Source organism: Heterodontus francisci, chromosome 33 (assembly GCF_036365525.1).
Source record: "Heterodontus francisci isolate sHetFra1 chromosome 33, sHetFra1.hap1, whole genome shotgun sequence".
Taxonomy (NCBI): domain Eukaryota; kingdom Metazoa; phylum Chordata; class Chondrichthyes; order Heterodontiformes; family Heterodontidae; genus Heterodontus; species Heterodontus francisci.
This window is the reverse complement of record NC_090403.1, coordinates 12,573,469-12,590,720: the sequence shown is the minus strand read 5'-3', so window position 1 is coordinate 12,590,720 and position 17,252 is coordinate 12,573,469. Positions and strand designations below refer to the sequence as shown.

Here is a 17,252-nt window from a genome sequence, read left to right as displayed (position 1 = left end):
TTTATTCATGGGATCTGAAAGTCGCTGGCAAAGCCAGCATTTGTTGCCCATCCTTAACTGCCCTTCAGAAGGTGATGAGTTGCATTGTAGAACCACTGCAGTCCTTGTGGCGCAGGTACACCCACAGTGCTGTTAGGGAAGGAGTTCCCAGTGTTTGACCCAGCAACAGTGAAGGAATGCTGACATCATTTCAAGTCAGGATGGTGTGTGGCTTGGAGATGAACTTGCAGGTGGTGGTGTTCCCATGCATCCCATCCCTTGTCCTTCTAGGTGGGTTTGGAAAGTGCTGTCGAAGGAGCCCTGGTGAGTTACTACAATGCATCTTGTAGATGGTACACACTGGTGCCACTGTGCGTCGGTGGTGGAGAGTGGATGTTTAAGGTTGTAGATGGGGTGCCACTCAAGCGGGCTGCTTTGTCCTGGATGGTGTCAAGCTTCTTGAGTGTTGACGAAGCTGCACTCATCCAGGCACTCCTGACTTGTGCCTTGTAGATGGTCGACAAGCTTTGGGGAGTTATGAAGTAAGTAATTCACCGAATAAATCCTAGTCTCCGACCTGCTCTTCTAGATACAGTATTTATATGGCTAGTCCAATTATGTTTCTGGTCAATCGTAAACATCAAGATGTTGATGGTGGGTGATTCAGCAATGGTAAAACCGTTGAGCGTCAAACAGAGATAGTTGGATTCTCTCTTCTTGGAGTTGGTCATTGCCTGGCACTTGTGGGGCATGAATGTTACTTACCAGCCTGAAGGTTTTACACGTCTTGTTGCATGCAGGCACAGACTGCTTCAGTATCAGAGGAGTAGCGAATGGTGCTGAATACTGTGTAATCAACAGCAAACATCTCCACTTCTGACCTTATGTTGGAGGGAAAATCATTGATGAAGCAGCTGAAGATGGTCTAGGATACTACTCTGAGGAACTCCTGCAGCAATTCCCATTGGTCCTGCTCTTTGCGGTTAGGACAGACCTGGGCACTTTTCCACATCGTCAGGTAGATACCAGTGCTGTAGCTGTACTGGAACAGCTTGGCGAGAAGCACAACTAGTTCTGGAGTACAAGTCTTCAGTACTGCATCCAGATGTTAAGAGCGCATAGCCTTTGCTGTATCTGTAGCTTCAGTTCTTGATATTACACGGAGTGAACTGAATTGGCTGAAGACTGGCATCTGTGACGCTAGGGACCTCAGGAGGAGGCCGAGATGGATCATGCACTTGGCACTTCTGGCTGAAGATGATGCAAATGCTTCATCCTTGACTTTTGTACTGATGTGTTGGACTCCACCGTCATTGATGATGGGGACGTTTGTGGAGTCCTCCTCCTCTGGTTAGTTGTTTAATTGTCCACCATTCACGACTGGATGTGACAGGACTGCAGAGCTTTGATCTGATCGTTTGTTGTGAGATTGCTTAGCACAGTCCATCACATGCTGCGTCCACTGCTCAGCATGCATGTAGTCCAATGTTCTAACTTCACCAGGTTTGCACTTCACTTTTATAAGATCATCAGAGGTTGTTGAACTCTCTATCCTGAAATCACTCAAGAATTCTTTTTAACGTGTACCGTGCACTTCAAAGAGATCATTTCATTCAATGTGGATTAGAATTTTTGATTGTCAGCTGTTAATGCTGGTTACTGATGCACAATGAAGTCCAAACTGCAGGATCAACATTTGTCACTCCACTACAAAGTTTCCAAATAAGTGAACCAGTTCTTGGATAACAGCTGTTAGTATGCAGGTTGAAAATTACTGGTCCCTTCAAAGGACACAATGTCAATTATGTCAATAGGTTTAAAGTATATATGATCAGCAAGACTTGGCGTAGCATGCTGTAATTTTGCATAATACATTCTTGTGCTACACTCTGAACATAGTTGGAGGAGCAATTTGAGGTGCTCTCAGTGAGGCCTGTAACCAGGACTACTTCACCTGCCCACTGCAATATTCTAAAATCCTAATGGAAAAAAAAAGCACTGTAATACTGCCAGTTAAATAGAATCATAGAATGATACAGCACAGAAGAGCAATCCAATTAATCTCACACCCCTGCTCTTTCCCCACAGCTCAGCACAATTTTTCCTTTCAAGTATTTAGCCAATTCTCTTTTGAACCTTGCAATTGAAGCTGCTCCCATCACTCTTGCAGGCAGTGCATTGCAGATCACAGCAACTTGCTCTGTGCAGTTTTCCCCCTAATTTTGCCTCTGGTTCTTTAGTCAACTACATTAAATCTGTATCCTGTGGTTACTGATCCTTCTGCCACTGGAAATATGTTCTCTTTATTTACTCCATCAAAACCACTCATGATTTTGAGTATATCTATTAAATATCCTCTCAACCTTCTCTGCTCTGAGAACAAACCTAGCTTCTGCAGTTTTCCACATAACTGAAGTCCCTCATCCCTGGAAATATTCTGGTAAATCTCTTCTGCAACCTCTCTTAAGCCGTGACAGCCTTTTTAAAGTGTGCTGCCCAGAATTGGACATGATACTCCAGTTGGGGACAAATCAGTGTTTTCTAAAGTTTTATCAAAACTTTCTTGCTTTTGTGCTTATGCCTCTATTTATAATACCAAGGAAACTGTACAGTATACATTTTTGAAAAAATACAGCCTTCTCAACTTGCTCTGCCACTTTCAAAGATTTGTGTACATTCTCCCCCAGGTCTCTTTCCTGCACCCCTTTAAAATTGTACCATTTAGTTTATATTGCCTCTCCCCATTCTTTGTACCAAAATGTATTATTTCATAGTTCTCTGCACTAAAATTCATCTGCCGTGTGTATGCCCCTTGCACTAATCTGTCTTTGTCCTCAAGTCTGTTACTATCCTCATTATTTACTACGTTTCCAAATTTCACAGCATCTGGAAACTTTGAAATTATGCCCCATATACCCAAGTCCAGGTCATGAAAATATCAAAAACAGCAGTGGTCTTAACACTGATCAGTGGGGAACACCACCGTACACCTCCCTGCATTCTGAAAAATAACTATTCACCACTACTCTCTGCTTTCTGGCCGTTAGCTAATTTTGTAGCCAGATTGCCACTGTCCCTTTAATCCAATAGGCTTGAATTTTGCTAACAAATCTATTATTATGGTACTTTATCATAAACGCATCTTCAAAGTCCATATGCATGTACATCAATTGCACAACCCTCATCAATCCTCTCCATTACTTCAAAGAGCTCAAATCAAGTTAAACAAATACAATTCCCCTTGAACAAATTCGTGCTGGCTTTCACTGATTAACCCATACTTTTTCCAGTGCCATTTAATTTTGTCCCAATTATTTTCTCCAGAAGCTTCCCATCACTGACATTAGGCTGACTGGCTTTCAGATGCCAGATTTATCCCTCTCCCCTTTTTTCAACAGAGTGTAACATTTGCAATCCTCCACTCCTCTGGCACCACCTCCTATCTATTGATAATTGGGAGACTGGGCCAGAGCCTCTGCAATTCCAACCTTACTTTCCTCAGAAACCTATGATGCACCTCATCTGGACCCGGTGGCCTTTCTACTTTGAGGACTGCCAACCATTTAAGTCTCACCTATCAACTATCTCTACTACCTCCTTCTTGACTGTGACATTAGTATCTTCTTCAGTGAAGAAAGATGCAAAATATTCATTTAGCAGGTCAGCCATGCCCTTTGCCTCAAGACGATCTCTTTTTTGGTCCATAATTGGCTCCACCCTTCCTCCGGCGAACATTCCTCTATTTATATGTTCATGAATAAAGTCTTTTGGGTTTCTTTTTCAGTTAAGTAGTAATCAATTCGCAATTTCTCTTTGCCCCGTTTATTCCTTTTTTTATTAAAAAAAATCTCCTTGCATTTCACTTGGTTCTCTACCGAACTTATGAACCTGCCATTTATCATTCGCCTCCTTTAACTGTTTCATTTTAATCTCTATATCTTTCGTTACCCAGGGAACTCTAGATTTGGATGCCCTTCCTTTCTCCCTTGTGATAATGTGTCTACTCTGTACCCAAACCATCTCCATTTTGAAGGACTCCCATTGTTCAAATACCATTTTGTATACCAATCTTTGATTCCAATTCACCTGGCAGAGATGCCATTTTAGCTCTCTGAATTAGCCTCCTCCAGTTAAGTAGCTTTATACCTGAATGTTCATTATCTTTTTCCATGATTACTCTGAAACTAATCATCTTATAATCAAAGTCCCCCCCAAAATACTCCCCCACTGAAACATGCTCTACTTGGCCCACTCAATTCCCCAGAACTAGTTTGAGTACTGCTTCCTTGTTGACCTGGAGTTGGGGTGAGCTGTAGCTACTAACCACATTGGTGGGTGGCGGATGGCCAGAACAACCTCCAAATATGGAGGCTAGCTGCAAAATAAGTGGGACCTCTCCTGATGAATAAGCAGTCATGCAACACAGTGGCAGACTGTTTAGGGTAGGTTGAAGTAGAGGATGGTGCCTTTACATCATTCAAAACCCGCACAAAACTACTTTACAGCACTCTGTGACATTGCAAGTGAGAGCAACCATTCAATAAGTTCCACCACCATAAAATCCTTCAAGTGGATCAGCTGATGGCTGTGAAGGCGGACAAAAGGTTGCAGCAGGACCTCATCCTCAATTATACAGGCTGGCCTGATCACTGAAACAAGACAGTGCCATGTCAAGACCGTGTGGGATCTGCTGTGCAACAGGCCTCCCACCCTAAAAGACACCATGCACGGGCCTTTCTACAGATGGCAAATTTCTTCAAACCCTTTGGCCATCAGCTAGTGGTGAAGCGGGCAGGATCTTGATATCTGGGAGCTTCTAGTCACAACTTGACACAAAGGCGGCAGTTACCAATGTACCGACCCACTATTAATCGAGGCAGAAGGGTGGTTTGGTGTTTGCAGCTGTGTCTGAGCACCCCTTTTCAGGATTAGCTCTGCTCACCTCAGTCAGGGAAGGGGCTAATAAAAGTTTCCTAGACAGGATCTTGGAATATCAGGTCTCTCATAGGAACACAGGACTTAGGACTGGAAGTAGGCATTCTGCCTTTTGAGCTTGCTCTGCCATTCAATAAGATCATGGCTGACCTGGTTGTGGTCTCAACTCCACTTTCCTGTCTGCCCCCCATAATCCCTGAATGGTGCGACAGAAAGAAGTATACAAATTGTGAAGAGGTCTTTGCTCGGTGACAATCTAGGCAGGAATTTCAGTGTTTCTCTTCAACACAGGCTAAACAATTTTCGATAATAATTAGTTCTGATGACAGGTTAATGACCTGAAACATTAACTCTGCTTCTCTCTCCACAGATGCTGCCAGACCGGAGTATTCCTTGTTTTTATTTCAGATTGCCAGCATCTGCAGTATTTATTACTAAACAATTTTCTGCTATCTTACAGAATATCCCCAATCTACAACAGGTTGTTCACCTTACAGGTTTGTTCATATACACGCTCCTAGGACAAGGTTTAGTTAGCTTAAGCCAGACGTCAATAAGAAAGTAAGAGAAAAGCACGACAGAGTGAAGATGAGACCTGATACTTGAGGCATTCACGGATAGCTCAGAACGGCCTGAGACACGAACAGCAATCGTAGCCTGCGACCTCAGATGCCTAGACATTGACATAGTATCCCTTAGGAAGACAGTAGAGCAGATGAGGGACAAACCAAAGAACATGGCAGTGGCTATAGTTTCTTCTGGAAAGGGAAATCACGAGAAGAATGCAGAATTCATGCCATCAAAACAAACTCATGAAGAGACTCCACGAACCTCCTGTTGGGATGAGCATCTGATAACACTCAATCTTAAACTCAAAAGCAATCAATCTGCCCCTCTTATCAGTGTTCATCCACCCAGCTTGGACTCTTGAGAACGAAGTGAAAGAAACAAAAGAACAAAGAACAGTACAGCACAGGAACAGGCCATTCGGCCCTCCAAGCCTGCGCCGATCTTGATGCCTGTCTAAACTAAAAACTTCTGCACTTCCGGGGTCCATATCCCTCTATTCCCATCCTATTCATGTATCACATTTCACATGTATCTGTTTCCTTCCTCATGGCTGAATGCTGCCCAGGATCACGGCTCTTGTCACATGGTGGCTGAACTCTATTTACTTTATGTCATTAGCAGGACTGCTGCACAATATAACGACAGGGCAGAAAACATTGGCACACATTATTTCAAGCTATCAGGGACATGCCTCCTTTACAAAAAGGAAATGAAACGAAGTTTCACTTGTAAATATTTTAGAGGCACTGATTAGTTTGCATTTTGACAAATAAGTAATCACTAAAACGAGATCTGCCTCCCTCTCTCCCACTATTTCCTCTATTCTTAAGACATTGTTTAGTATCGTTGAGAACTGGGAGCTTTGCAGTGCTTCATCCAAAATGGACATTATTGGCATACAAGCCTCAATCGCGAGTGTCTAGAGGCTGACCGTGAAGGTCGCAGGCTGATCCAGCATTCTCCGAGAAACACTTGCAATAGGGGAATACTCACAGCAGCAACCCTGCTTGATTATCTCTTCCGATGATTATAAAGGACTTGGAAATGCACCAAAACACAATTTAAACACAACTTATTTATTTTTGTTTAATCCTGAAAGCAGCAAAAACACCATAGACCAAAGATCAAACTTGGAACATTCCTGGCCAACGCCTCACAGAGACATTACCTCTAACCACAGGGGATCATTCACTGGAAAAATTTATTGACCAACTGAATAAATACAATGGTGCAGCATCAATGGTCTACTCGCACAAACAGCCAATGCTGGCAGTGGAGTAAACCTTCTATTGAAACCTAGATGCAACTCTGGCAACTGTATCATCACAGTCAAAGATCACACTTCTTGGTGATTTTCAATGTCAGGGCGGGGGACAACCACACCCTTTGGCCCAACACGACTGGAAAGCCTGGAGTTGGAAGGTCCCAATCCCAACTGTGTAAGCCTCCATACTCTGTGCACTGAACATGATCTTGTCGTCACTAATAATATTTTCCGCCAAAAAATCTGTTTCAAGACACCCTGGCAACATCCCAAGATCGAAGCACTGGCACTTAGCAGACTATGTGATAGTCAGGACCAGGGAACCAAAAAGATAAGTATATTACACACGATATGGTTACAGCCAACAAATGCTGGACAGGCCAGTGACTCATGCTCAATATTGGTGCTGAAGAAGGAATTTTCCTCCACACAAGATCAGGGGGCAGGTTGTTCAACCTTGCCCGTCTAAGAGCGAAGTCCAAAGTACGGAAAGTCCTCATCAGAGAACTCCTCTTTGCTGACGATGCTGCTTTAACATCTCACACTGAAGAGTGCCTGCAGAGTCTCATCGACAGGTTTGCGGCTGCCTGCAATGAATTTGGCCTAACCATCAGCCTCAAGAAAACGAACATCATGGGGCAGGATGTCAGAAATGCTCCATCCATCAATATTGGCGACCACGCTCTGGAAGTGGTTCAAGAGTTCACCTACCTAGGCTCAACTATCACTAGTAACCTGTCTCTAGATGCAGAAATCAACAAGTGCATGGGAAAGGCTTCCATTGCTATGTCCAGACTGGCCAAGAGAGTGTGGGAAAATGGCGCACTGACACGGAACACAAAAGTCCGAGTGTATCAGGCCTGTGTCCTCAGTACCTTGCTCTATGGCAGCGAGGCCTGGACAACGTATGTCAGCCAAGAGCGACGTCTCAATTCATTCCATCTTCGCTGCCTCCGGAGAATACTTGGCATCAGGTGGCAGGACCGTATCTCCAACACAGAAGTCCTCGAGGCGGCCAACATCCCCAGCTTGTACACACTACTGAGTCAGCGGCGCTTGAGATGGCTTGGCCATGTGAGCCGCATGGAAGATGGCAGGATCCCCAAAGACACATTGTACAGCGAGCTCGCCACTTTTATCAGACCCACCGGCCGTCCATGTCTCCGCTATAAAGACGTCTGCAAACGCGACATGAAATCCTGTGACATTGATCACAAGTCGTGGGAGTCAGTTGCCAGCGTTCGCCAGAGCTGGCGGGCAGCCATAAAGACGGGGCTAAAATGTGGTGAGTCGAAGAGACTAAGTAGTTGGCAGGAAAAAAGACAGAGGCGAAAGGGGAGAGCCAACTGTGCAACAGCCCCGACAAACAAATTTCTCTGCAGCACCTGTGGAAAAGCCTGTCACTCTAGAATTGGCCTTTATAGCCACTCCAGGCGCTGCTTCACAAACCACTGACCACCTCCAGGCGCGTATCCATTGTCTCTCGAGATAAGGAGGCCCAAAGAAGAAGGCGGCCTCCAAAAGGAACAGACAGGCATGACAGGTACGGAGAAAGTCCGATGTTTCTGGCATGTCAAACATCAAGCTCAAGGGATTTCAAGACAATTCAATCCAAAACTAGAGGAACGGATGGTCACCCCATCAAGCAATGTTCAAGATGACTGGTAATCATTGAAATCCATCATCACTCATACATGCCAAGAAACCCTCAGCCACACCACTAAAAGACACTAAGACTGGTTTGCTGAGAGCAAAACAGAAAAGTACACAAACTCATCAATTGTCAGCAGATACCATGCCAAACCTGGCAACCGGATCCAAACTCCACACAAAAGAAGTTCGTCCAGACTGCTAAAGCTGAATTCAAAGAACCTGCAAATTGAAGAACAAATGGTGGGCAGAGAAGGCTAAGGAAATTCAACTCCTTGTTGACATGTATGACATGCGAGCCTTTTTCAAGGTGATCCGAGAGATCGATGGACTCTCAACACACAGACCAACACCCGTAAGATCCAAAGATACCAAGACTCTGAGGATGCCACGGACAGTAACACCACCCGCTGGAAAGAGAACTATGTAGAATTACTCAATCAGAACTCCACAGCGGACACGCACCTGCTGGATGACCTCCCACAAGATACAATCAGAAGTGAGCTAGAAAATCAATGAACACTTGACAAAGTGATAACTGCCATCAACCAGATGTTCAACTCCAGAAAACTGGTTATGGAAGGATAATGCTGGAACCTAACTTTACTCAGTTTCACATTTATTGTACAGAGTAAAAGCATTGCAAACATGTAGCTCCTCACTCAAAACTCTTACCCAGTCTCAGTAAGTGTCTGCTTATAAATGCTCAAGACCGACCCCATGCAACACCCTCCACCAGCATATAATCAAACTGATAAACAATTAACAAATTCCCTTTTAATAATACAATGTGGATTAATATGCTCATACATTTCAAAATACATTTCATATTATGTACAAATTAATAACATGCTCAAAAGAACATTTCAAAATAAATTCCACATTGGGTACAAAGTATTACATTGTGAGACGCCCCTCCTCTAGCACCCCTAACAACCTCTTTGGACTAGTATTTCTTTTTGTGAAATAATCGGATAGCTAATGACGTGCTTCTATCCATTTAAGTTTGGCGATTTCTTTTTCTCCAGTATTTGTTTCAATCCAGCAAGGTCAATACGTAGTCTTTTCTCACTCACACTTTTTGCAGAGTGTACATTGTCCCACAAAGAACGACTATCCACTTAACATTCTTTGGGTATCCTATCTTCAGTATGTCCCGTGTTCAGAATTTCACTGCCTCCACAAGAGCCAGTGTTTCCGCAGCTAAAGTGCTTTTAATGACCATTTTATTTTCTTCGCTTCCCAAGCTAAAAGACAATATTTCCCATTTTCACCTATCAAACATTCTGAAACCAGCTGCACTCGAATACCCATCAGCAAGACTGGCATGTAAAGCATGACTAAAATTTATTAGCTTCATGTTCTTTGGATCACCTAAGGATGGGAAGTTCAGTAGATTTCTCCAGATTTAAATGTTTAATGTTTTATTTGCCCTTAAAACATTCTCAACTTTCAGATAATTCATCATTGTGCTTAACTCCAGCACATCAAAACTAGCATCAGGCCTAGTCTGAGTGTACAACCAGTTTAAACGAGTAATCAAGCTTTGCAATTACTCAGTGTTACAACCAGGTGAGAAAGGTCTCTCAGCCTTCACCTGGTCTTTCCTTAACATTGTTTAATTTTAAACACACCATGCTTTTACCTCCCCCTTGGTGAATCCTTGTTCACCGCTTTCCAATTATGAGGCAAAGAAACCAGCACATACAGGCTTTCTCAGGTTTAAAGAAGAAAAGTTGAAATTTATTAAACTTAAACTCTAATTTGGTTGACGACTACGGATCCACGACGCACCCACGCTAGCATGCATACATGCAAATAGAGACAGAAAAGAACAGAAGAAAAATAAAGTGGAAAAGTTTGAGGCAATATCTGAAGAGTTTTTGTTAAGGTTCTTCAAACTCACTGTAGAGTCCTTGATTGCAGATAGATCTTGCTTTTTGTTTGGGCCCAACATTCTTGTTAAACCTTGTTCGCTGTAGGAGACTTTTCTCTCTTGGGGTTCGTGCGTCTTCAGTGGATTCAGAGGTTTGTGAGAAAGAGATGGGAGCAAACAGGAGAGATGATCTCAGTTCAGGAGCAAATAGACTTTCTGCCCAAACTTAGTACAAATTCAAAAAACTCAGGTTGACCAGCAGGTTAGTCATGTGACTAGCTGGTTTCATCACGTCCATTTGTGTATTCGGCCATCTTAGCAGTCAACCTGGAATGCGAGCTCTCCCACCTTCAACATCTGGTGATCAAAAGTCCATTGTGGGTTGAATGTCAGGGAATGGCTGCTTTGTCCTGCCAAACACCGTCTGTTAATATGCAAATATATTTTCCAGCCACAGCTGAAATGTTTAACAAGTCCTTTCTTCACTCCACTAACAGTTTAAAATCAATATTCATGACAAAATTAATGTGCCTCATTCTTGGCACTTGTGGCCCTAGCATGACACTCAGTCTCTGCTTTAGATACATCATCTTTCTGTGATGACCTAACACAATTAACCAGGCTGGGAATGACGCTCTCTAAATAGAATTGCTGATTTAAAGTTATTTCAGGCTTAGTCTGCTTAATATCTAAACCAATATATTTGAAGGCCCACAAGCCTGACTCCCAATCTTCAATTCTGCCCTAATCTTAATAAATCTCACCCCATAATCATCAACGTGCATCATAAAGATGTCTTAAAGTTTCCCTTTCTGATACCAATAAAACATTGCAGGATCTACTTTTAGTTGAACGCAACCAATTTTCAACAAAACAGATCTCTGAGAGAAATACAACACCCTGGAAACATCATTAAGGCCTTAGATGCATTTGTTCAGTTTCCATAGTTTTCCTTCTGCATTTACTGCCTCTTTGGGAGGTTTCAGAAACACTTCTCGCTGAAAAGTATCACTCCTCCTGTCTTTAACTCTTCCATTGTACTTATGCCTGTTACCAGTATCTGGACCATTTCGAAATCTATTAAACATTGAGTCCTCCATTCTTTGCGTCACCACAGAATGCCCTGTTTCTTCTACCAGGGCTGCCGGAAATGACTGTTTCACGAGGAATTTCTTTATGGCAGCAGTCATTTAATCCAACAGGGAGTCTTTGTACAAGAACCGAACCCCAGTTCAAACCAGGAGCCTGTCCATATGTGACACCCTAGCACAATCTAGCAATTTAAAAGCTAGCACCGAACCAGGGATCTCCAAACTTCTTTTCATTCTGTTCAAGTCCATGATATATTCTTCCATTGAATAACCATCTGTTTTCTGAAATCTATCGAAGTCTGACCATGCCTCATACACATTCAACAGGTCATCTTTCTAGTAAATTTCATCCAAGAATTCTAACGGAAGATCAAACCCTTCATCAGTATCCAACTGATGAACATCCAGTTCATAAAACACCTTACTTCTCATTTTACGTTTGGTTGGAAGTGCCAACAGCAAGGCCATACCTTGTTTCCTCTTTGGTAGAGATGTAACCCTCGTCCACATATCCACTTCAGTCTTCCATTGGTCATATGGTTCAGACTCAGAACATCAGAGGGTAATCATATCCTGAAAAGTTACACTTGCTTTCTGCCATATTTTCCAAAATTTTAGTTTTCCACGTAAAAAAAATATTCCTAGTTTCCAACCTTCAGCTTTTGGCAACCGTCCTCTGCTACTATGTTAAACTCCAGAAAGCATGTTCTGGAAGGATAATGCTGAAGCCTATCTTTACTCAGTTTCACATTTATTGTACAGAGAGAGCAAAAGGATTACAAACAGGTAGCTCCTCGCTCAAAACCCTCCATCAGTCTTATTAAGTGTCTGATCAAGTGAGACCCCAATTAACACCCTCCACTTGCATATAATCAAACAATTGATACACAATTAACAGATTAACAGATGAAAAACAGAAAAAGCTTCTGGCCCTGTCAATATCCCTGAAGTACTGAAACATGAAGGAGGCATACTAATCTCTCGAATACATGCTCCATTTGTGAAGCTCTGGCAGAATGAAGAAATTCCAAGTGACCTTAGAGATGCCATGATGATCACAATCTTAAAGAAAGGAGACAAGTCAAACTGCAGCAACAACAGGGGCACTGCATTGCTCTCAACTGTTGGCCAAGTCCTAGCTAGGTTACTTTTCACTCACCTCTCGCTATTTGCAGAAGAGGCCCTTCCAGAGTCCCAGTACGGTTCCAGTCTGCCAGAGAAACAACTGACATGATCTTCACAGCACTCCAATTTCAATAAAAGTGCAGAAAGCAGAACATCTTTTTGTATATGGCTTCCTTCGATCTCACAAAAGCCATTGACTCAGTGAATTGAACTTCCCTTTGTAAAGTGTTGAGTGATTTGGATGCCCAGTATGCTCTCAAATATTATCCTCTCCTACATGACAATATGCAAATAACAGTACTATGCAATGGCTCCACCACAGACCCCTTCCCTGGCAAAAGAGACATCAAACAGGGGTGTGGCATTGCACCAACACTATTCTCAATCTTTCTTTCAGCAACGCAAATGCCAAAGCAAACATTTCAAAGACAATCTTATTACTGACAGGCTTCCCCTAAATGTGGTAATAACTTATCACACTAATGGTAAACTTGATCAACAGGCTGAAGGCAAAACCCAAGACAACAACTGCTTCTGAAATAGAACTACACTATGCTGACGACACTAGTTAGTGCTCATTCTAAAGAAGAACTACAATGGATAGTTGACGTATTCACCAAAGGCTACGAGCAGGAAGCGAAAAGTTCGCAAAGTTTTTTACCAACTGACACCAAACTTATCAAATCCAATGGCTTCAACTGAGATTCATGGTGAAGTGTTGGAAAATTTCCCTCACTTTCCATATCTTAGAAGCTGACATTCTTCTTTTGGGCCTCCTTATCTCGAGAGACAATGGATACGCGCCTGGAGGTGGTCAGTGGTTTGTGAAGCAGCGCCTGGAGTGGCTATAAAGGCCAATTCTGGAGTGACATGCTCTTCCACAGGTGCTGCAGAGAAATTTGTTTGTTGGGGCTGTTGCACAGTTGGCATTGAGAGAACAGCAAGAGAGATGGAAAGAGAGGGCAGCTGCTTGAGCCAACAAGCTGACATTGATGAAGAGGTATACCACCGGTAAATTATGTACTCCAGGTTTTGAGAATCGTGATATCAGACGAATCACTAAACTCAGTCAACTGGGCAGTGGTTCTCCCCACGATTCTCTATGGCACTGAAGTCACATCAAGGCCCTAGAGCAACGTCATCAACGCTGTCCTAGAAGGATCTTGTGAATCAAGTGAGAGGACAAAAGAATAAACATGAGCGTCCTCCAAGACACAGACATGCCAAGTATAGAGGCCATGATAATCTCACATCAGCCGAGATGGATGGGACATGTCGTTGGTATGCCCGACTCAGGACTGCCCAAACAGGTGCTCTACTCAGAGCTATGCCAGGGAACGTCTTCACATGGGGGCCAAAGCAAACGTTTCAAAGATAATCTCAAAGCCTCCATTAAAGTCTGATCTATTAAAAACATATGGGAACCAATCACAACCAAAATGGTGACCCATCATCAAAAATGGTGTCAAGACCTTGCAATCAACAAGAGCAGGCACTGAGAGAGAACAGCAAGAGAGATGGAAAGAGAGGGCAGCTGCTTGAGCCAACAAGCTGCCACCGCCTCTACTGGCTGATAACACATGTACTCACTGCAGGAGGGCCTGCAAGGCTAAGTTAGGGCTCATAAGCCATCTGTGAACCCACAGCCAACACTGACGTCTCACTTCCACCCATCCACATGGAAAAATCATCCTCAACACTAGGTATTACCGATGTTGATGGCCTGGAAACATACTGAACAAGAAATTTCTCCTGTATACGGATGTTATAAATATACATGTAAAATTCTCGATACTCCAATCTGTACACATTTGTAGACTATCAAAAAGAATGTGGTATGAAAGGCTCTGCATACACACAAGTAATCAGCTCTTTGCAGTTCCTTGCTGCTGCACTGACCTTATTGGCACGGATTTGCCTGTAAATGTCTGTCTGTTGGCGGATGCGGTACTCTAAATCCGATACATGAGCCTGCAGCCAGTTCCAGCGACTCACAATAGCAGCCCGTTCAACTGCCCACCGCCATTCCGAGCGCTTCCGCCTACAAGTGAAAAACAAGCAAACGGTCATGTTCATGCATCAAAGTATAAATCAGGCAGACATAAAGAATTCAGGAAAAACCCCACAGCTAAGTAGAGAGTAACACGACCCTTACTGAATTTCAAATATTCGCAATCCAGGAAACACACACCCAATTTTGTCAAATTATGTTCACCCTCTTGTCCTGAATGGAATGTTCCACCAACAGTGTGACTAGAGATTCCTTGGATTATCAATATATTTATAAATGATCTGGACTGAGGTATGGGGGAAATAATCAAAATTTGTGGATGGCAAAAATAGGGAACATGGCTAAAAAGAGTAAGTGACTTCAGGAAGACAGAACAATTAATAGATTGGATAACAGGGGTCAGATGAAATTCAATGTGGAAGAGACACTTTGGGAGGGAAAGGAGACATGCACACTAAACAGAATAACTTTAAAAGGACTAGAAGAGCAGAGACATAAATCTTTAAGAGTGACAGAACAAACTGATGAAGCTGCAAAAGAATAGCATTTTGGACCCAAGTTCAGAGCATGGAGTATTATGCTAGACAAATCACTGGAAAAGCCACAGTTCGAATATTCTGCCCAGTTTTATGTCCTGACTTTAAAAGGTTGTTGATGGCATTGAGACACACCAATGACAAGAGGATTTAGTTATGAGAAGAGTCTAGAGAAAGTGAGGCTCTTTTCATTACACCAGCTAAGGTTAAGAGGGAATCATTAGATTTGTTCAAAACTATGAGGGGTAACGATAAGATAAGTAGGAAAAAAGCTATTTCCACTGGTTGGTGAATTGACAATTGGAAAGCATCAATTTAAGATTTCACCACAAGAACAAAGGGAGAGGGGCTCACACAAGATATGATTACAGATAAAGTTATTTGCAGGTGCAACGTCTTACTAGAAGCTGTAGTGAAAGCAGAATCCTTAACAGCATTTAAATAGGACATGGACAAATATTGGAAAAGGCAACATTTTAAAAGGGTTTGGGGAAGGGACAAGGGAATAGGATTACGTTGGCTGCTCTTTCAGAGAGCTACAAAAAGGATCCTCTCCTTCTTCGCTGTAAAACATTTTAAACTCAGCCCAATTCTTTTTTGAAAATTCATTCGTGGGATATGAATGTTGCTGGCAAGGCCAGCAACTATTCCCCATCCCCGAGAGGGTGGCACTGATTTATGACAATTCCTCACAAAGCAAGTTCTTGGATCTCAGCCACACCAATGTGATAAGCTGAAAAGTTTCCACAGATAGAAGAATGTCAAAAGCTTGCATTTGTAAGACCTTATACCCTGGAACACTATCATGCACCTCTAAACTGTAAGGTGCAAATAGAAAAACAACTCCACAGAAAAGTAATGAAGCCCATTCTGTTCGTTGCACTCTCAAATCTAGCACCCTGGGCCCTTCATCCCCTCCCCATTTCCTTCTTTATCAGAAGATGATCCACTTGCACTGAACAGCAGTCTGTTCCACAGATTATTGCAAAAACCCTCAATTGCAAGAGAGGTAGCTTATAGACTGGGAATTTCAGTTTGATCATCAATGATTTTGAAATAAAGGGGCCATCAGCTGTCAGAGTCTGAATTATATACAATATACTATTAACTCTAGGGCAGGACAACAAAATGCAAACAGAAGATTTATGTAGCTGATTGAGATTCCCTTGTAATGTACTGCTAACTTTAACAAAAATGGTTAACAATACCATAAAACAGTCCCCTTTACCAGTCAGAACAGTAAAAAAATTTCAAACCAAATATCACATCTTGTACACAAACATAAGTTGACAGAGGGAAATTATTTTTAAATGATAGCACTCTTTCCTCAGCATTTGTCACTGACTTGCAAAAAGCAGCAGACAAGCAGGTGATCAGTTTCCAGGCCTTTGCGAATATGACATGACAGCAGCCTGGACAAATTGTTCTCAGATATGTCCTTTCTCCAAGAAAGGAACAGACCTCTGCTCACCACTACTCCAATAGAATGGTTGAGGGAGCAAACTCAGGAAATCCATGAAAACGACAACTGTTTAGAAGCTGCATTCAAAAGAGAAATTCTGGTCAGGACAAGCCCATGGAGGGATCTTGTCCAAAGTGCAGCTCAAAGCCTTCTGACTGAGGTAGATGGAGACACTCAAATCCGGTAATGACACGACTGCGTGCAAGTGTTCAGAAAGGCAGCGAGTTCTGAAATTGCTGAAATTTGTGAAATTAAGGTAGGCAAATAGATCAGTGAAGGAGTCAGCCTAGTGTGTGTCCCTGGTCTAAAGATATTGCAATAAATCAGGAGCTTAAATTGCAATTGTGAACCACACGCTCCTGTCACAGTGACAGTCTGCCACCATTAACTGCAAAAAAAGAATATATGAAGTCTGATCTCTCCAAGCTCAGCAATATTAGTGGAAACACTCTGGATAGATGTAGTCTATTACTCAGTTTCATCCACTTACACCTACTCACCTATCCTTTCCAATCCACACCATGTATCTATCTGCAAAGGCTGTAAGTTCTCACTATTGGATAATTCTACAAGAGGTTGACGGCTCAACAGCTCAGTCCCCTCAGTCTTATTATACCACTTTAGTATTCTAGTTGTGTCTCCAAAAGCAACACATAGAAAATGAGATAGTGATGCAGCTCTCGTGCTAGAGCAGAGCCCCTTGCAAGAAAGTTCCAATCCCTGCCCCCAGATGACAACAGTAAACCAATGACA

General features: G+C 42.7%; 1 protein-coding gene across 2 annotated transcripts in view; it reads right to left on the bottom strand.

The window, feature by feature from the left end:
* kansl1b (KAT8 regulatory NSL complex subunit 1b) overlaps window positions 1-17,252 on the bottom strand; it is a 193,523-nt gene that overhangs the window by 77,888 nt on the left and 98,383 nt on the right. For both annotated transcript variants that reach the window (XM_068013093.1, XM_068013092.1), the window contains exon 3: window positions 14,390-14,531. In XM_068013093.1, the coding sequence (XP_067869194.1) occupies window positions 14,390-14,531 (142 nt within the window). The remainder of the gene's footprint in view (window positions 1-14,389; window positions 14,532-17,252) is intronic.